This window comes from Oncorhynchus mykiss, chromosome 16 (genome assembly GCF_013265735.2).
Source record: "Oncorhynchus mykiss isolate Arlee chromosome 16, USDA_OmykA_1.1, whole genome shotgun sequence".
NCBI lineage: Eukaryota > Metazoa > Chordata > Actinopteri > Salmoniformes > Salmonidae > Oncorhynchus > Oncorhynchus mykiss.
In genome coordinates, this window is record NC_048580.1 from 65,391,198 (window position 1) to 65,412,396 (window position 21,199).

At 46.2% G+C, this 21,199-nt stretch overlaps 1 protein-coding gene across 1 annotated transcript in view; it reads right to left on the reverse strand.

Moving 5' to 3' along the window:
- LOC110518541 (ERC protein 2-like) overlaps positions 1-21,199 on the reverse strand; it is a 488,643-nt gene that overhangs the window by 259,548 nt on the left and 207,896 nt on the right. The window contains exon 11 of the mRNA XM_036947561.1: positions 6,811-6,904. Within this exon, the coding sequence (XP_036803456.1) occupies positions 6,811-6,904 (94 nt within the window). The remainder of the gene's footprint in view (positions 1-6,810; positions 6,905-21,199) is intronic.

Sequence of the window (21,199 nt, forward strand, 5' to 3'; positions counted from 1 at the left end):
CTATATTTCTCCTTCTCTACCTCTCAGTATCCATCTTTCTCCTTCTCTACCTCTCTGTATCCATTTTTCTCCTTCTCTACCTCTCTGTATCCATCTTTCTCCCTCTCTACCTCTCAGTATCTATATTTCTCCTTCTCTTCCTCTCTGTATCCATCTTTCTCCCTCTCTGTATCCATCTTTCTCCCTCTCTGTATCCACCTTTCTCCTTCTCTACCTCTCTGTATCCATCTTTCTCCCTCTCTACCTCTCTGTATCCATCGTTCTCCTTCTCTACCTCTCTGTATCCATATTTTTCCTTCGCTACCTCTCTGCATCCATCTTTCTTCTTCTCTACCTCTCTGTATCCATATTTCTCCTTCTCTACCTCTCTGTATCCATCTTTCTCCTTCTCTACCTCTCTGTATCCATCTTTCTCCTTCTCTACCTCTCTGTATACAACTTTCTCCCTCTCTGTATCCATCTTTCTCCTTATCTACCTCTGTATCCATCTCTCTATCTCTCTGTATCCATCTTTCTCCTTCTCTACCTCTCTGTATCTACCTCTCTAACTCTCTGTATCCATCTTTCTCCCTCTCTACCTCTCTGTATCCATATTTCTCCTTCTCTACCTCTCTGTATCCATCTTTCTCATGCTCTACCTCTCTATATCCATCTTTCTCCTTCTCTACCTCTCTGTATCCATCTTTCGCCCTCTCTACCTCTCTGTATCCATCTTTCTCCCTCTCTACCTCTCTGTATCCATCTTTCTCCCCCCCTCTGTATCCATCTTTCTCATTCTCTGCCTCTCTGTATCCATCTTTCTCCTTCTCTACCTCTGTATCCATCGTTCTCCTTCTCTACCTCTCTGTATCCATCTTTCTCCCTCTCTACCTCTCTGTATCCATCGTTCTCCTTCTCTACCTCTCTGTATCCTTCTTTCTCCTTCTCTACCTCTCTGTATCCATCTTTCTCCTTCTCTACCTCTCTGTATCCATCTTTCTCCTTCTCTACCTCTCAGTATCTATATTTCTCCTTATCTTCCTCTCTGTATCCATCTTTCTCCCTCTCTGTATCCATCTTTCTCCCTCTCTGTATCCACCTTTCTCCTTCTCTACCTCTGTATCCATCTTTCTCCCTCTCTACCTCTCTGTATCCATCGTTCTCCTTCTCTACCTCTCTGTATCCATCTTTCTCCTTCTCTACCACTCTGTATCCATCTTTCTTCTTCTCTACCTCTCTGTATCCATCATTCTCCTTCTCTACCTCTCTGTATCCATCTTTCTCCTTCTCTACCTCTCTGTATCCATCTTTACCCTTCTCTACCTCTCTGTATCCATCTTTTTCCCTCTCTACCTCTATGTATCCATTTTTCTCCCTCTCTACCTCTCTGTATCCATCTTTCTCCCTCTCTGTATCCATCTCTCTATCTCTCTGTATCCATCTTTCTCCTTCTCTACCTCTCTACCTCTCTGTATCCATCTTTCTCCCTCTCTACCTCTATGTATCCATCTTTCTCCCTCTCTGTATCCATCTTTCTCATTCTCTACCTCTCTGTATCCATCTTTCTCCTTCTCTACCTCTCTGTATCCATCTTTCTCCTTCTCTACCTCTCAGTATCTATATTTCTCCTCTTCCTCTCTGTATCCATCTTTCTCCCTCTCTGTATCCATCTTTCTCCCTCTCTGTATCCACCTTTCTCCTTCTCTACCTCTGTATCCATCTTTCTCCCTCTCTACCTCTCTGTATCCATCGTTCTCCTTCTCTACCTCTCTGTATCCATCTTTCTCCTTCTCTACCACTCTGTATCCATCTTTCTTCTTCTCTACCTCTCTGTATCCATCATTCTCCTTCTCTACCACTCTGTATCCATCTTTCTCCTTCTCTACCTCTCTGTATCCATCTTTACCCTTCTCTACCTCTCTGTATCCATCTTTTTCTCTCTCTACCTCTATGTATCCATTTTTCTCCCTCTCTACCTCTCTGTATCCATCTTTCTCCCTCTCTGTATCCATCTTTCTCCTTATCTACGTCTGTATCCATCTCTCTATCTCTCTGTATCCATCTTTCTCCTTCTCTACCTCTCTACCTCTCTGTATCCATCTTTCTCCCTCTCTGTATCCATCTTTCTCCCTCTCTGTATCCACCTTTCTCCTTCTCTACCTCTGTATCCATCTTTCTCCCTCTCTACCTCTCTGTATCCATCGTTCTCCTTCTCTACCTCTCTGTATCCATCTTTCTCCTTCTCTACCACTCTGTATCCATCTTTCTTCTTCTCTACCTCTCTGTATCCATCATTCTCCTTCTCTACCACTCTGTATCCATCTTTCTCCTTCTCTACCTCTCTGTATCCATCTTTACCCTTCTCTACCTCTCTGTATCCATCTTTTTCCCTCTCTACCTCTATGTATCCATTTTTCTCCCTCTCTACCTCTCTGTATCCATCTTTCTCCCTCTCTGTATCCATCTTTCTCCTTATCTACGTCTGTATCCATCTCTCTATCTCTCTGTATCCATCTTTCTCCTTCTCTACCTCTCTACCTCTCTGTATCCATCTTTCTCCCTCTCTACCTCTATGTATCCATCTTTCTCCCGCTCTGTATCCATCTTTCTCATTCTCTACCTCTCTGTATCCATCTTTCTACTTCTCTACCTCTCTGCATCCATCTTTCTCCCTCTCTACCTCTATGTATCCATCTTTCTCCCTCTCTACCTCTCTGGATACAGAGAAGGTAGAGAAGGAGAAAGATGTATCTTTCTCCTTCTCTACCTCTCTGTATCCATCTTTCTCCCTCTCTACCTCTATGTATCCATCTTTTTCCCTCTCTGTATCCATCTTTCTCCTTCTCTACCTCTCTGTTTCCATCTTTCTCCTCTACCTCTCTGTATCCATCTTTCTCCTTCTCTACCTCTCTGTATCCATATTTCTCCCTCTATACCTCTCTGTATCCATCGTTCTCGTTCTCTACCTCTCTGTATCCATCTTTCTCCTTCTCTACCTCTCTGTAGCATCTTTCTCCCTCTCTACCTCTCTGTATCCATCTTTCTCCCTCTCTACCTCTATGTATCCATCTTTATCCTCCTCTGTATCCATCTTTCTCCTTCTCTACCTCTCTGCATCCATATTTCTCCTTCTCTACCTCTCTGCATCCATCTTTCTCCCTCTCTACCTCTCTGCATCCATCTTTCTCCCTCTCTACCTCTATGTATCCATCTTTCTCCATCTACCTCTGTATCCATCTTTCTCCTTCTCTACCTCTCTGTATCCATCTTTCTCCTTCTCTACCTCTCTGCATCCATCTTTCTCCCTCTCTACCTCTCTGTATCCATCTTTCTCCTTCTCTACCTCTCCGTATCCATCTTTCTCCCTCTCTACCTCTATGTATCCATCTTTCTCCCCCTCTGTATCCATCTTTCTCCTACTCTACCTCTCTGTATCCATCTATCTCCTTCTCTACCTCTCTGTATCCATATTTCTCCTTCTCTACCTCTCTGTATCCATCTTTCTCCCTCTCTCCCTCTCTGTATCCATCTTTCTCCCTCTCTACCTCTATGTATCCATCTTTCTACCTCTCTGTATCCATCTTTCTCCTTCTCTACCTCTCTGTATCCATCTTTCTCCTTCTCTACCTCTCTGTATCCATCTTTCTCCTTCTCTACCTCTCTGCATCCATCTTTCTCCCTCTCTACCTCTATGTATCCATCTTTCTCCCTCTCTACCTCTCTGTATCCATCTTTCTCCTTCTCTACCCCTCTGTATCCATCTTTCTCCTTCTCTACCTCTCTGTATCCATCTTTCTCCCTCTCTACCTCTCTGTATCCATCGTTCTCCTTCTCTACCTCTCTGTATCCATCTTTCTCCCTCTCTACCTCTCTGTATTCATCGTTCTCCTTCTCTACCTCTCTGTATACATCTTTCTCCCTCTCTACCTCTCTGTATCCATCGTTCTCCTTCTCTACCTCTCTGTATCCATCTTTCTCCTTCTCTACCTCTATGTATCCATCTTTCTCCCTCTCTGTATCCATCTTTCTCCTTCTCTACCTCTCTGTATCCATCTTTCTCCTTCTCTGCCTCTCTGTATCCATCTTTCTCCTTCTCTACCTCTCTGTATCCATCTTTCTCCCTCTCTACCTCTCTGTATCCACCGTTCTCCTTCTCTACCTCTCTGTATCCATCTTTCTCCTTCTCTACCTCTATGTATCCATTTTTCTCCCTCTCTACCTCTCTGTATCCATCTTTCTCCTTCTCTACCTCTCTGTATCCATCTTTATCCTTATCTACCTCTGTATCCATCTCTCTACCTCTATGTATCCATCTTTCTCCTTCTCTACCTCTCTGTATCCATCTTTCTCCTTCTCTACCTCTCTGTATCTACCTCTCTACCTCTCTGTATCTATCTTTCTCCTTCTCTACCTCTCTGTATCCATCTTTCTCCTTCTCTACCTCTCTGTATCTACCTCTCTACCTCTCTGTATCTATCTTTCTCCTTCTCTACCTCTCTGTATCCATCTTTCTCCTTCTCTACCTCTCTGTATTCCATCATTCTCCCTTTCTATCTCTGTATCCATCTTTCTCCTTCTCTACCTCTCCGTATCCATATTTCTCCTTCTCTACCTCTATGTATCCATCTTTCTACCTCTCAGTATCCATCTTTCTCCCTCTCTACCTCTCTGTATCCATCTCTCTACCTCTCTGTATCCATCTCTCTACATCTCTGTATATATCTCTCTGCCTCTCCATATCTATCTCTCTACCTCTCTGTGTCTATCTCTCTACCTCTCTGTATCTATCTGTCTACATCTCCAGCACAGTAGACGATGAATGACATTAAAGTGACTTCAACTAGTCATCAAGCCCTTGACGAGCTGAATCGGGTGTGTTGGTGCTATGCTGGAATAAATAAAAAAGCACCCCTTACCTCTCCAGGATCGTGTCAGTGACCACGTTTCTTTTGTTCTAGTCTTGATGAAGAATAAAGTAGAAAGGGTTATGGAGTGTGATTGTTGTGGGTAAGGGCGGGGAGATCAGAGTTGAGTGAATGCAATATGAGGGTTGTGGGAGATGTGCAGCACGGTGAGATGGAGACGATCACAGAGCGATGCTATCGCTCCCCCATATAAACTCAGCTGGGTACCTTTCAGCGGCTGGATAAACCACAAAGGAAGTGTTTGTTTGTGTTTACCCTCAGAGCGTGCTGTGTTCCTGATGGGACCAGAGATTGAGAGAGAGAGAGTGAGCGAGAGAGCGAGGAATAGGGGGCCTTTAAAGCCTGGTTTCTCCAACACAAATCCCAGCGTTCAGTGAGACAGTAAGACATGAGGGCTACTGAGAAACACCACTACACATGAGTTACCATACAAGTGCAGCTTGTTATGTTTTGGCATCATGTGTAACAAACAAAGCAACTATAAAAACCCTGGTACTCTTTTTTTCATTTCTGGGAAAAAAAAATGTACAGCTTGTATTCTGTAAGAGGTGCCGTTACTCAGGTGGTAGAACATTAGTATTGGTCAGCACCGGGCTACCTCAACAACTGCCACATGAGTTTTTCTAAACTACAACGAGGAAGTCTTTCATCTGTCTACACTCCTTCCGTCTATACCGTGTCAACGTTCCCTCCCTCAGACTGGGACTCCTCTCCCAGGTGAGAGCAACATTTGTGTACATTAAAGAAAAGAGGAAGTGTTTCGGGGGGGAAATAACCTATGTGTGGGGAGAGAGAGGGGAGAGGGAGAGAGATAGAGGGGGGAGAGAGAGAGAGGGGGAGAGAGAAGAGAGAGTGAGAGAGAGAGATGGAGAGAGAGAGTGGGAGAGAGCGAGAGGAGGAGAGAAAGAAGAGAGAGAGCGGGAGAGAGAGAAGAGAGAGAAGGGGAGAGAGAGAGAAGACAGAGAAAGGGGGAGAGAGAGAAAGGGGGAGAGAGACAGAGAGAGAGGGAGAGAGAGAGAGAGAGACAGAGGGGGAGAGAGAGAGAGAGAGAGAGAGAGAGAGAGATGGAGAGAGATAGAGGGGGGAGAGAAAGAGGGGTGGGGGAGAGGGGCAGAAAGACGGAGGGGGAAAGGGAGGGGGAGAGAGTGAGAGAGATAGAGTCGGGGAGAGAGAAAGAGACAGAGAGAGGGGAGGGAGAGAGAGAGAGTGTGAGAGAGAGACAGAGAGAGGAGAGCGAGAGAGAGAGAGAGAGGGGGGAGGGAGAGAGGGAGAGAGGGAGAGGAGAGAGAGGGGGGGTGAGATGAGAGGAGATAGAGGGTGGGGGAGAGGGGGAGAGAGAGGGGGAGAGAGAGACAGATATAGAGAGAGGGGAGAGAGAGAGGGGGAGAGAGAAAGAGCGGGTGAGAGAGGGTGGGGGAGAGAGGGTGGAGAGAGAAAAAGTGGGATAGAGAGGGGGAGAGAGAGAGAGGGGAGAGGAGGAGAGAGAGAGGGGGTGAGATAGAGAGAAGGGGGTGAGATAGAGAGGGTGGGGGGAGAGAGATACAGAGAGAGAGGGGGGAGAGAGCGAGGGGGGTGAGAGAGAGGGGGGAGAGAGGGTGAGAGAGATAGAGGGGGAAAGAGAGAGAGACAGAGAGTGCCCCCATCCCACCCCAGAGAGGAGGGAGAGAGAAAGACAGAGACGGGGGTGAGAGAGAGAGAGGGGTGAGAGAGAGAGAGAGAGAGAGAGAGAGAGAGAGAGAGAGAGAGAGAGAGAGAGAGAGAGAGAACAGTCAGTCAGTCTACGCTGGCAGGGAAGGGTACTGTACTTTATCCAGTGCCTGGGAATAGTGGCATGATCAGGAGTCGGAGCATATTAACCCCTCAGTTACAGCCCTACACACACTCCCACACACACACATAGACACACCTGTGAGATGGAGTGTGGATGTCCGTCAGTCTGTCCATCTGGCCTCCTCTCCCCTGAAACCATCTGTTTAAGGATGTTTGGACTCTTCACTTGCCTTCAAAGAGAGAGAGAATAAGATTCTAATAAAGTGCATGCTAAGACAAACTGTAAACTGATCCACAAAAACATTACATAATGTATGTTGTGTTGCGTCATGGAGAGTCTAGTGAAACATGGGGCTCCCAGGTGGAGAGTCTAGTGAAACATGGGGCTCCCAGGTAGAGAGTCTAGTGAAACATGGGGCTCCCAGGTGGAGAGTCTAGTGAAACATGGGGCTCCCAGGTGGAGAGTCTATTGAAACATGGGGCTCCCAGGTGGAGAGTCTATTGAAACATGGGGCTCCCAGGTGGAGAGTCTATTGAAACATGGGGCTCCCAGGTGGAGAGTCTATTGAAACATGGGGCTCCCAGGCAGGTCGAGAGTCTAGTGAAACATGGGGCTCCCAGGTGGAGAGTCTATTAAAACATGGGGCTCCCAGGTGGAGAGTCTAGTGAAACATGGGGCTCCCAGGTGGAGAGTCTATTGAAACATGGGGCTCCCAGGTGGAGAGTCTATTGAAACATGGGGCTCCCAGGTGGAGAGTCTAGTGAAACATGGGGCTCCCAGGTGGAGAGTCTAGTGAAACATGGGGCTCCCAGGTGGAGAGTCTAGTGAAACATGGGGCTCCCAGGGGGAGAGTCTAGTGAAACATGGGGCTCCCAGGCAGGTGGAGAGTCTAGTGAAACATGGGGCTCCCAGGCAGGTGGAGAGTCTAGTGAAACATGGGGCTCCCAGGCAGGTGGAGAGTCTAGTGAAACATGGGGCTCCCAGGTGGAGAGTCTATTGAAACATGGGGCTCCCAGGTGGAGAGTCTAGTGAAACATGGGGCTCCCAGGTGGAGAGTCTAGTGAAACATGGGGCTCCCAGGTGGAGAGTCTAGTGAAACATGGGGCTCCCAGGTGGAGAGTCTAGTGAAACATGGGGCTCCCAGGTGGAGAGTCTATTGAAACATGGGGCTCCCAGGTGGAGAGTCTAGTGAAACATGGGGCTCCCAGGTAGAGAGTCTAGTGAAACATGGGGCTCCCAGGTGGAGAGTCTATTGAAACATGGGGCTCCCAGGTGGAGAGTCTATTGAAACATGGGGCTCCCAGGCAGGTGGAGAGTCTAGTGAAAAATGGGGCTCCCAGGCAGGTGGAGAGTCTAGTGAAAAATGGGGCTCCCAGGCAGGTGGAGAGTCTAGTGAAAAATGGGGCTCCCAGGCAGGTGGAGAGTCTAGTGAAACATGGGGCTCCCAGGTGGAGAGTCTATTGAAACATGGGGCTCCCAGGTGGAGAGTCTATTGAAACATGGGGCTCCCAGGTGGAGAGTCTAGTGAAACATGGAGCTCCCAGGTGGAGAGTCTAGTGAAACATGGGGCTCCCAGGTGGTCTAAGGCACTGCATCTCAGTGCTAGAGGCGTCACTACAGACACCCTGGTTCGAATCCAGGCTGTATCACAACCGGTCATGATTGGGACTCCCATATGGCGGCGCACAATTGGCCCAGTCGTCCTGGTTTGGCCGGTGTAGGCCGTCATTGTAAATACGAATCTGTTCTTAACTGACTTGCCTAGTTATGGAGACGAAAGAGACAAGATGAGACTTGACAGATGGCAAAGAGACACTGCTTGTGTAAATCTCTCAGCATGCAAACACACACACACACACACACAAACAAACACTCACACTGTGCTGGTGTGTAAATCTGTCATCAGAAGTGTGTAGTGTAAAGGAGCTGATTACAGAGCTAACCCATGAATTACCTGGGCTGGTTTCTGTGTGTTTATACTCTATAGAGGAGACATACTCCCAATAATATACCCTACAACTGAGATCCGCACGCGCACGCGCACACACACACACACACACAAACACACACACACACTAGAGTCTTTGACAATACTTAAAGACTTCCTCTGACACCGCCCGGTATCCAGGTTGGGAGGGAGCTCTGCCCCAGTGATGTGCTGGGCAATAAACACCACCCTCTATAGCGCCTTGCGGTTGGATGCAGAGCAGTTGCCATACCAACGGTGATGTAGCGAGTTAAGATGCTCTCATTGGAGTAGCTGTAGAACTTTCTGAGGATCTGAGGGCCATTCCCAAATCTTTTTAGCCTCCTGAGGGGGAAGAGGCCTTCTCGTGCCTTCTTTATGACTGTGTTAGTGTGTTTGGACCATGATAATTTGTGATGTGGACACAGAGGAACTTGAAGCTCTTAACACGCTTCCCTACAGCCCATCAATGTGGATGGGGGCGTGCTCGACTCTCCGTTTCCTGTAGTCCATCGGCTTCTTTGTCTTGCTGACATTGAGGGAGATGTTTTTGTCATCACTTACCTCCTCCCTATAGGCGTTCTCATCATCGAACAGCGAGAACAGGAAGGGACTAAGCACGCACCCCTGAGGGGCCCTCGTGTTGTTTCTACCCTCACCACCTGGGGGTGGCCCGTTAGGAAGCCCAGGAACTAGATGCAGTGGAAGGTGTTCAAGTCCCAGGGTCATGAGCTTAGTGATGAGCACTATGACGAGCACTATGACTCAGTGTTCAACACCAATGAACAGCATTCTCACGTAGGTGTTCCGCTTGTTCAGTTGGGAGAGGGCAGTGTGGAGTACAATAGAGATTGCATCATCTGTGGGTCTGTTGGGGCGTTATGCGAATTGGAGTGGGTCCAAGGTCTCTGGGATGATGGTGTTGATGTGACCCATGGCCAGCCTTTCAAAGCATTTCATGGCTACAGATGTAAGTGCTACAGGGTGAATGTCGTTTAGACAGGTTCCCTAGGCATTCTTGGGCACAGAGACTATGGTGGTCTGCTTGAAACATGTATTTATTACAGAGTGGATCAGGGAGAGTATGAAAATGTCAGTGAAGACACTTGCCAGCTGGTCAGCGCATGCTCAAGAGTACATGTCCTGTTAATCCTTCTGACCACGTGGCCTTGTGGAGCAAGATTACACGGTCGTCCAGAACAGCTGGTGCTCTCATGCATGATTCAGTGTTACTTGCCTCGAAGCGAGCATAGAAGTCTTGTATGCTAGGCTTGCGTCACTAGGCAGCTCGCGGCTGGGTTTCCTTTTGTAATTTATGATGGTTTGCAAGCCCTGCCACATCCATGAGCATCAGCGCTGGAGAAGTAGGTTTCGACCTTAGTCGTTTATTGACCTTTTGACTGTTTGATGGTTCGTTGGAGGACGTAGCGGGATATCATTTAAGTGTCTGGATTAGTGTCCCGCTCCTTGGAAGCAGCAGCTCTAGCATTTAGCTCAGTGCGTATGTTGCCTGTAATCCATGGCTTCTGGTTGGGATATGTACAAACGGTCACTGTGGGGAGGATGTCGCTGATGCACGTATTATTGAGCCTGGTGACTGATGTGGTAAACTCCTCAATGATATTGGATGAATCCCGGAACATATTCCAGTCTGTGCTAGCAAAACATTCCTGTAGTTTAGCATCTATGTCATCAGATCACTTCCATTTGAGCTTTGCTTGTAAGCAGGAATCAGGAGGATAGAGGTATGGTCAGATTTACCAAATGGAGGGCGAGGGGGAGCTTTGTATGCGTTTCTGTGTGTGGAGTAAAGATTCAATTTTTTTTTTTAAATCACCGGCCACTGCCTCTCCTGTCTGCTTATGGCCCTATACAACTCATTTGAGATTGGTCTTAGTGCCAGCATTGGTTTTTGGTGGTAAATAGACAGCTACGAAAAATATAGATCGATTGCCTCTCTTGCGCCGTCTCTTTCCAGTCTCAGGGATTACAGTATGGTCCGGAATGAGCAAAACATCCACAGCTGCTAAGTCATTGAAGTAGTATTCTTCACCCAAATCGAGGTTAGTGATCACTGTTCTGATGTCCAGAAGCTGTTTTTCGGTCATAGGAAACATTATTTACATTATCAGCATAAAAAACACACAAAAAAGCAGAATTGGTCAACTGCAGTGCCATCTTCCATCTCAACAATTTAAAAACTATAGTAAGCATCTTTTAAGTGCCAAATGATATTAGAGAAAGTCATTACAAACTCTGACCCATCTATGTACATTTTTTATTTTACATTAAGAACAAGTACATATTTTGTTTCTCATTCTTTTTCATTAGTTTGAAAAAAGAACAAAAAGCATTTAACCGTAACAATGAAGATTTATTCTTGAATCAGCCACAAATCCCCTTGTCACTTCCTGTTTTGTGCAACAGGGAGGGGCAATTGAATGCAAGTTTCACATTAAATGGACTTGCTAAAACATGTCTAGAATGTCTATCTATGGGTAACAGGGTTGATGTGTTATTCTAGCCTGTCTATCTCTGGGTAACAGGGTTGATGTGTTATTCTAGCCTGTCTATCTATGGGTAACAGGGTTGATGTGTTATTCTAGCCTGTCTATCTCTGGGTAACAGGGTTGATGTGTTATTCTAACCTGTCTATCTCTGGGTAACAGGGTTGATGTGTTATTCTAGCCTGTCTATCTCTGGGTAACAGGGTTGATGTGTTATTCTAGCCTGTCTATCTATGGGTAACAGGGTTGATGTGTTATTCTAGCCTGTCTATCTCTGGGTAACAGGGTTGATGTGTTATTCTAGCCTGTCTATCTATGGGTAACAGGGTTTATATGTTCAATGTTTCTGTTGATATTTTCACAATATTAAAACGAGAGTTCAGTTCACGGAACGTAAATTATTAACCACTAATCACATTAAATAAATAATAATATTCAGAAATGACGTTTTCAAGGTAACAGAATAACTAGGGCTTGACAATGATGGTGAAACTTGGGGAAATGTTCAGATGAAGTGGGTTGAGATCATCGTAGAAGTGACACAGGGTTGATGGAGTGACATGTCAAAATGCTGAATATTGCCACTTTAGCAAGGCTTTATTCTGATATATGGAATTCTCCATATGGTCTATATCAAATTACACTTCATTTAAAAGGACAATTCTGCCACTTTTAAACCGTATTGTCATTATCTCCATCACAATACCAGTGTCTACATGTGAAAATGTCACGTTTCTATGATATGCGATTAAAAAGAGAAGAAGAAATGTCCTAAAAAATGCTTCCGTGTGAAATCACAGGGTAGGATTAAAATAAAAACAGCGATTTTCAAAACCTGTAATGAGTTTCTAGCCAGAGGGAGGGGGATCTTCTTGCTCCCCCACGACACTGCAAATTAAAATGGTTGAACTTTTAATGTCATCCACCACTTTTCATGGGTAGACACCACTTTTCAATTTTCACATAAAGAGACACTGGTATTGTGCTGGAGATACAGTAAGGGGAATGAAGTTAAAAAGTGGTGGAGTTGCTTTTAAAATTAAATATTGTTGCACAATTTCTACACAAAAGGAACTCTTTTCGTGGAACGACCCATAAGCAAAGAGAGCTGACAGTGACAAATTATCCCATAAGAGAACTCTCAGCTACTGTAAACAGCTTCTCAACCAGCGCCTGCTCTGTGTGTATACATTATTACATATTCAGACTGACTGACCTGTTTACCCTGCTACCAATCCACAAGTTCCTCTACATACGGACAAATATTTGCCACGCTGGCTTGTGAACTACTGTGTGTGTGTGTGTGTGTGTGTGTGTGTGTGTGTGTGTGTGTGTGTGTGTGTGTGTGTGTGTGTGTGTGTGTGTGTGTAGGTGTGTGTAGGTGTGTGTGTGTAGGTACGTACGTGCGTGTGTCTCATGTCCTGTCAGCGGCGATGTTGGCGGGTAATTTATATTCTGACCTTCTGAAAATAAACCTAATAAATGGATAAATAAGATCCTAAAAAGCAATGCCGCCTGCTCTCTCTATCACCATAAGTAGTGAGAGTAGTGATGCATTGGTTTTGAGCCCTATGTCAGGGCTAGTCATACTGACAGACATCTCTTGCTCCCATCAACCCTCCTCCCCATCCCCCTCATCTTCACCCCCCTCTCAGAGATACTGTTGTCATAAGGAGGATTGGAGTAGAAGGGGGAGTAGAAGGGTTGTAGAAGGGGGAGTAGAAGGGGGTGTGGAAGGGAGTAGAGGTGAGAGTAGAAGGGGGTTACAAGGGAGTAGAGAAGGAGAGTTGAGGGGGTGTAGAAGGGGGAATAGAAGGGTGTATAAGGGAGTAGAAGGGTGGATACGGGAGTAGAAGGGTGGATAAGGGAGTAGAAGGGTGTATAAGGGAGTAGAAGGGTGTATAAGGGAGTAGAAGGGTGGATAAGGGAGTAGAAGGGTGGATAAGGGAGTAGAAGGGTGGATAAGGGAGTAGAAGGGTGTATAAGGGAGTAGAAGGGTGGATAAGGGAGTAGAAGGGTGTATAAGGGAGTAGAAGGGTGGATAAGGGAGTAGAAGGGTGGATAAGGGAGTAGAAGGGTGGATAAGGGAGTAGAAGGGTGTATAAGGGAGTAGAAGGGTGGATAAGGGAGTAGAAGGGTGGATAAGGGAGTAGAAGGGTGTATAAGGGAGTAGAAGGGTGGATAAGGGAGTAGAAGGGTGTATAAGGGAGTAGAAGGGTGGATAAGGGAGTAGAAGGGTGGATAAGGGAGTAGAAGGGTGGATAAGGGAGTAGAAGGGTGGATAAGGGAGTAGAAGGGTGGATAAGGGAGTAGAAGGGTGGATAAGGGAGTAGAAGGGTGGATAAGGGAGTAGAAGGGTGGATAAGGGAGTAGAAGGGTGTATAAGGGAGTAGAAGGGTGGATAAGGGAGTAGAAGGGTGGATAAGGGAGTAGAAGGGTGTATAAGGGAGTAGAAGGGTGGATAAGGGAGTAGAAGGGTGGATAAGGGAGTAGAAGGGTGGATAAGGGAGTAGAAGGGTGGATAAGGGAGTAGAAGGGTGGATAAGGGAGTAGAAGGGTGGATAAGGGAGTAGAAGGGTGGATAATGGAGTAGAAGGGTGGATAAGGGAGTAGAAGGGTGGATAAGGGAGTAGAAGGGTGGATAAGGGAGTAGAAGGGTGGATAAGGGAGTAGAAGGGTGGATAAGGGAGTAGAAGGGTGGATACGGGAGTAGAAGGGTGGATAAGGGAGTGAGAGGAGACACAGTGGTCATCATCAGATGAGCTCCTGCATGTTTCAGCATGTTCTTAAAAAAATATAGATTTAGAGTTAGATAAACTTCATTTTTTTTGTCAGGGACATATATAGGATGCTACCCTACACAACATAACCTTAAAATAACCAATCCAAATCAAAACCTACAACCTGATTTTGAACAGAATTATGGAATCACCTGGAAGGTTTACAACTGCCAAAGATGATTATTCCAACGCTACACAGCAAACGCTCTGGAAAACAACAGAAACCTGGAAACACCATCCAACCTGGAACTGAGAGAGAAATGTTTAGTCTGAAGCTATATTTTATTTCCAAAAGCCAAGAAGAAAAATACATTACATTATTTTATAAGGACCTCTCACGTGTCAAGTGAGAGGTGTCAAAGCCCTTTCCCAACAATGGCAGGAGAGTCGAACAGTCTACTCCAACCAAATGGAGAGGCTTTAGAAGCTGCCTCCCGCTGTTCAGAGGTAATTCAAATACAGTACCCTGTGTATGTAAAGAATGATAAGGCAAGAAAAGATTACAAAATGAAGCTCCTTATGGAAAATCAAGAGACACTTTTTGCTGACTATTATAAAAATAGGAACATCTTCCACACAGACCATCCCCTGGCTTGGTACAGTGCTATATTAGCACACCCCTCTGTTAAGAGGGGAGGTGTTACCGAGGGGTGGAAACTCAGGATACTAGACAACAAGGACTCTGAGTCAGCTAATATAAATCTCTATAAGTCTGGAAAAGTAATGGTACAGGGCAACACCAAACAGTTTCAGCTGGACTTTCAACTAATCAAGGAATTAGCCCAGCAGGAGAAGCTCTCCCTTGAGAAAGATACCCCCACCCAGAGCGGGTCAGACCTGACTTCTTCATTATATAACCCCACAGACGAGCAACCCCAAGTGGAAAGTAAACCTCCCAGCACAGAGTACTACCCCCTCATTGAAATGAAGGATACATTTACCCAGCTGGAGGTAAGGCAGGTGGAGCTGGAACAGCAGGTGATTACACTCCAGTCAGCACAGACCCAGACAACAGTCCAGCACAACAACACCCCCTTAACTAGACCTAGAGAGCTGGAGATGGAGAGTGACATATCTGCACTCTGGACTGTGGACTTCAACATTATAAAAAACAAGAGCAGGAGAAGAACAGAGCACTAGAGGAGAGGATCAGACTGCTGGAGGAGAGGTTTAGGGGGATGGCGTGTGACAGAGAACAAACCACTAGAGAGGTGGCCACCCCCACAAAGAAGCCAGCAGAACAGCCCACCTCAGCTCCAAACAAAAGTCTTGACCTCACAGCAGAACAGTCCACACCAGACCCTGACCATAGCGTCGACATCACAGCAGAACAGACAAGTGAAGAGCCCTCCTGACAACCGCTCCACACACACCGAGGAAAAATATACAAGACACAGATTGTACTCCTTATGGGAAATACATAAAATAGAAAAAACTTTTCCCAAACACAGTGTGTCTAAACTCTGGTGTCCAAACACCCAGCGCACCCTAGACCTTCTGTCTGAGGACCAACTAGGTTCACCTAGCCACATAATAATAAACACAGGCACAAACGACATGAGAACACAGCAGGAAAGGGTGGCCACAGCACTGAAGGGAGTGATTGAAAAAGCTTCATCTACTTTCCCCAACGCACAAGTGGTTATCTCCACCCTGCTACCACGAAAATACTTCCACCCTGTTACCATACGGGTAAACGCAAGTATTTCCCGTGACTGTGCCTCAAAACCAAATGTTTACCTGGCCCACCACTCCACCCTGGACTTGAACAACCTCTATGACCAGGTCCACCTCTACAAGGCAGCAGTGCACACCTTCGACCAGACTCTAAAGGACATCACTCTCAAACGCAGCCCCAATACACAGGAGCAACAGATCAATAGACACCCTGTCCAGACCAAAGAGACACCCTCCCAGACCTGCGGGACCCACCACTGGACCTACACATAGAGGTCCCATGCCGAGAGGACCTACATCCAGACCACAACACCACCAGCCACATACACACCCCAACCAATCAACACCCCCCCAAGTCAACCATGCCCACACCCCATTTAGGCTCCCTCAGATCAGACCTATGCCCCTCCTGCCCACCCCATGCACCCCACCCCCGCAAAGAGGGTCTCAACATGGAAGTCACACATACGCCCAGGCTGTGAGTGAGCAAACAGGCACAGCCCCCACTCTTACACTAGCCCAAGCCAATGTCATGTACCAGATGCTCAGCAGGCTCTGCTCACACTTACTGGCCTGAGGCCAAACCACACGACCAGCAAAATTTGACACTTTATGGAACACAAAGCCATCACTATCTCATCCTGGAATATCCAAGGCCTGAGGACATCTGCCTTTGGCCTAAAGAACAGGAACCCGGACTTCACCAAATAAGTTGGTTATACAGACAAGCAATGATGACGGCATGTGTTTCCTTGCAGGTAATCATGGTTGACAGAGGAAGGTAAATGATTCCAAGCACCACCCTCCTTTTGAAGCTTCCAGTCTGTTATTCAAACTCAATCAGCATGACAGAGTGATCTCCAGCCTTGTCTTCGTCACCACTCACACTTGTGTGAACGAGACAATCACTGACATGATGTCAGCTGGTCCATTTGTGGCAGGGCTGAAATGCAGTGGAAATGTTTTGGGGGGATACAGTTCATTTGCATGGCAAAGAGGGACTTTGCAATTAATTGCAATTCAGCTAATCACTGTTCATAACATTCTGGAGTATATGCAAATTGCCATCAAACAAACTGAGGCAGCAGACTTTGTGAAAATTTATATTTGTGTCATTCTCAAAACTTTTGGCCACGACTGTAGTTTGGAAATCTACCTAAAAACAATTAAGCAACAACAAATTTAATCCCTTTTAGACAACTTCCTGGACAAAACGTTCCACTGTAATAGTGAAGGTGTAAACTTGGAAGTATAACATCTTAACAGTATATTTGACCTCTCACCTTCCCTATCAAATCTCAAAAATCTCAAATAGAAAACCGAAGAAAATGAACAAAAATGACAAATGGTTTGATGAAGAATGCAAAAATTTAATAAAAAATGTAGAAACCTGTCCAACCAAAAACATAGAGACCAGGAAAACCTGAGTCTACACCTCTACTAAGGTGAATCACTAAAACAATACAGAAATACACTGCGGAAAAAGAAGCAACAGCACGTCAGAAATTAGCTCAGTGTAATTGAAGAATCCATAGACTCTAACGACTTCTGGTAAAATTGGAAAACACTAAACAAACAACAACATGAAAAATTATCTATCCAACATGGAGATGTATGGGTAAACCACTTCTCCAAACTTTTTGGCTCTATAACAAAGAACAAACAGCAAAAACATTACATAATCAAATACAAATCTTAGAATCAACTATTAAAGACTACCAGAACCCACTGGATTCTCCAATTACCTTGAATGAGTTACAGGACAAAATAAAACCCTCCAACCCAAAAAGGCCTGTGGTGTTGATGCTATACTCAATGAAATGATCAAATATACAGACAACAAATTCCAATTGGCTATGCTAAAACTCTTTAACATCATCCTTAGCTCTGGCACCTTCCCCAATATCTGGACTGATCACCCCAATCCACAAAAGTGGAGACAAAATTGAATCCAATAACAACGGGGGATATGCGTCAACAGCAAAGTTGGGAAAATCCTCTGAATTATCATTAACAACAGACTCGTACAATTCCTCAATGAAAACAATGTACTGAGCAAATGTTAAATTGGCTATTTACCAAATTATCGTAAGACAGACCACGTATTCACCCTGCACATCCTAATTGACAAACAAACAAACCAAAACAGAGGCCAAGTCTTCTCATGCTTTGTCGAGTTCAAAAAAGCCTTCGACTCAATTTGGCGTGAGGGTCTGCTGTACAAATTGATGGAAAGTGATGTTGGGTGAAAAACATACGACATTATAAAATCCATGTACACAAACAACAAGGGTGCGGTTAAAATAGTCAAAAAACAAACATTTCTTCACACAGGGCCGTGGGGTGAGACAGAGATGCAGCTTAAGCCTCACCCTCTTCAACACATATACCAACAAATTGGCGAGGGCACTAGAAAAGTCTGCAGCACCCGGCCTCACCCTACTAGAATCTGAAGTCAAATGTCTACTGTTTGCTGATGATCTGGTGCTTCTGTCACCAACCAAGGAGGACCTATAGCAGCACCTAGACCTTCTGCACAGATTCTGCCAGACCTGAACACTGACAGTACATTTCAGTAAGACCAAAATAATGGTGTTCCAAAAAAGGTCCAGTTGCCAGTACCACAAATACAAATTCCATCTAGACACTGTTGCCCTAGAGCACACAAAAAACGATACATACATTGGCCTAAACATCAACGCTACAGGTAAATTCCACAAGACTGTGAACAATCTGAGAGACATGGTCAGAAGGGATTTCTATGCCATCAAAAGTAACATCAAATTCAATATACAAATTAGGATCTGGCTAGAAATACTTGAATCAGTTATAGAACCCACTGCCCTTTATGGTTGTGAGGTCTGGAGTCCGCTCACCAAACAAGAATTCACAAAATGGGACAAACACCAAATTGAGAATCTGCATGCAGAATTCTGCAAAAATGTCTTCTGTGTACAACGTAGAGGAGCAAATAATGCATGCAGAGCAGAATTAGGCCGATATCCGCCTAGTAGAGGGGGAATGGAAGGATTAGTAGAGGAGGAGTGGAAGGATTAGTAGAGGGGGAGTGGAAGGATTAGTAGAGGGAGAGTGGAAGGATTAGTAGAGGGAGAGTGGAAGGATTAGTAGAGGGGGAGTGGAAGGATTAGTAGAGGGAGAGTGGAAGGATTAGTAGAGGGAGAGTGGAAGGATTAGTAGAGGGAGAGTGGAAGGATTAGTAGAGGGAGAGTGGAAGGATTAGTAGAGGGGGAGTGGAAGGATTAGTAGAGGGAGAGTGGAAGGATTAGTAGAGGGAGAGTGGAAGGATTAGTAGAGGGGGAGTGGAAGGATTAGTAGAGGGAGAGTGGAAGGATTAGTAGAGGGAGAGTGGAAGGATTAGTAGAGGGGGAGTGGAAGGATTAGTAGAGGGAGAGTGGAAGGATTAGTAGAGGGGGAGTGGAAGGATTAGTAGAGGGAGAGTGGAAGGATTAGTAGAGGGAGAGTGGAAGGATTAGTAGAGGGAGAGTGGAAGGATTAGTAGAGGGAGAGTGGAAGGATTAGTAGAGGGAGAGTGGAAGGATTAGTAGAGGGAGAGTGGAAGGATTAGAAGAGGGAGAGTGGAAGGATTAGTAGAGGGGGAGTTGAAGGATTAGTAGAGGGAGAGTGGAAGGATTAGTAGAGGGAGAGTGGAAGGATTAGTAGAGGGAGAGTGGAAGGATTAGTAGAGGGAGAGTGGAAGGATTAGTAGAGGGGGAGTGGAAGGATTAGTAGAGGGGGAGTGGAAGGATTAGTAGAGGGAGAGTGGAAGGATTAGTAGAGGGGGAGTGGAAGGATTAGTAGAGGGAGAGTGGAAGGATTAGTAGAGGGGGAGTGGAAGGATTAGTAGAGGGGGAGTTGAAGGATTAGTAGAGGGAGAGTGGAAGGATTAGTAGAGGGAGAGTGGAAGGATTAGTAGAGGGGGAGTGAAAGGATTAGTAGAGGGGGAGTGGAAGGATTAGTAGAGGGGGAATGGAAGGATTAGTAGAGGGGGAGTGGAAGGATTAGTAGAGGGGGAGTGGAAGGATTAGTAGAGGGGGAGTGGAAGGATTAGTAGAGGGGGAGTGGAAGGATTAGTAGAGGGGGAGTGGAAGGATTAGTAGAGGGGGAGTGGAAGGATTAGTAGAGGGGGAGTGGAAGGATTAGTAGAGGGGGAGTGGAAGGATTAGTAGAGGGGGAGTGGAAGGATTAGTAGAGGGAGAGTGGAAGGATTAGTAGAGGGAGAGTGGAAGGATTAGTAGAGGGGGAGTGGAAGGAATAGTAGAGGGGGAGTGGAAGGATTAGTAGAGGGGGAGTGGAATGATTAGTAGAGGGGGAGTGGAAGGATTAGTAGAGGGGGAGTGGAAGGATTGGTAGAGGGGGAGTGGAAGGATTAGTAGAGGGGGAGTGGAAGGGGAGTAGAAGCAGAAGTAGAAGGGGAGTAGAAGGAGAGTAGAAGGAGGAGTAGAAGGGAGTAGAAGGGAGTAGAAGGGGAAGTAGAATGGGAGTAGAAGGGGAGTAGCTGGAGAGTAGAGGGAGAGTAGAAGGGGGAGTAGAAGGGGGAGTAGAATGGGAGTATAGGGGAGTAGAAGGGGGAGTAGAAGGATTAGTAGAGGGAGAGTGGAAGGATTAGTAGAGGGAGAGTGGAAGGATTAGTAGAGGGGGAGTGAAAGGATTAGTAGAGGGGGAATGGAAGGATTAGTAGAGGGGGAGTGGAAGGATTAGTAGAGGGGGAATGGAAGGATTAGTAGAGGGGGAGTGGAAGGATTAGTAGAGGGGGAGTGGAAGGATTAGTAGAGGGGGAGTGGAAGGATTAGTAGAGGGGGAGTGGAAGGATTAGTAGAGGGGGAGTGGAAGGATTAGTAGAGGGGGAGTGGAAGGATTAGTAGAGGGGGAGTGGAAGGATTAGTAGAGGGGGAGTGGAAGGATTAGTAGAGGGGGAGTGGAAGGATTAGTAGAGGGAGAGTGGAAGGATTAGTAGAGGGAGAGTGGAAGGATTAGTAGAGGGGGAGTGGAAGGAATAGTAGAGGGGGAGTGGAAGGATTAGTAGAGGGGGAGTGGAATGATTAGTAGAGGGGGAGTGGAAGGATTAGTAGAGGGGGAGTGGAAGGATTGGTAGAGGGGGAGTGGAAGGATTAGTAGAGGGGGAGTGGAAGGGGAGTAGAAGCAGAAGTAGAAGGGGAGTAGAAGGAGAGTAGAAGGAGGAGTAGAAGGGAGTAGAAGGGAGTAGAAGGGGAAGTAGAATGGGAGTAGAAGGGGAGTAGCTGGAGAGTAGAGGGAGAGTAGAAGGGGGAGTAGAAGGGGGAGTAGAATGGGAGTATAGGGGAGTAGAAGGGGGAGTAGAAGGGAGGAGGAGGGGGAGTAGAAGGGAGTAGAAGGGGAAGTAGAAGGGGGAGTAGAAGGGAGGAGAAGGGGGAGTAGAAGGAGAGTAGAAGGTAGGAGAAGGGGGAGTAGAAGGAGAGTAGAAGGGGGAGTAGAAGGGAGTAGAGGGAGAGTAGAAGGGGAGTAGAGGGAGAGTAGAAGGGGAGTAGAAGGGAGAGTAGAAGGGGAGTAGAAGGGAGAGTAGAAGGGAAGTATAGGGTAGTAGAAGGGGGAATAGA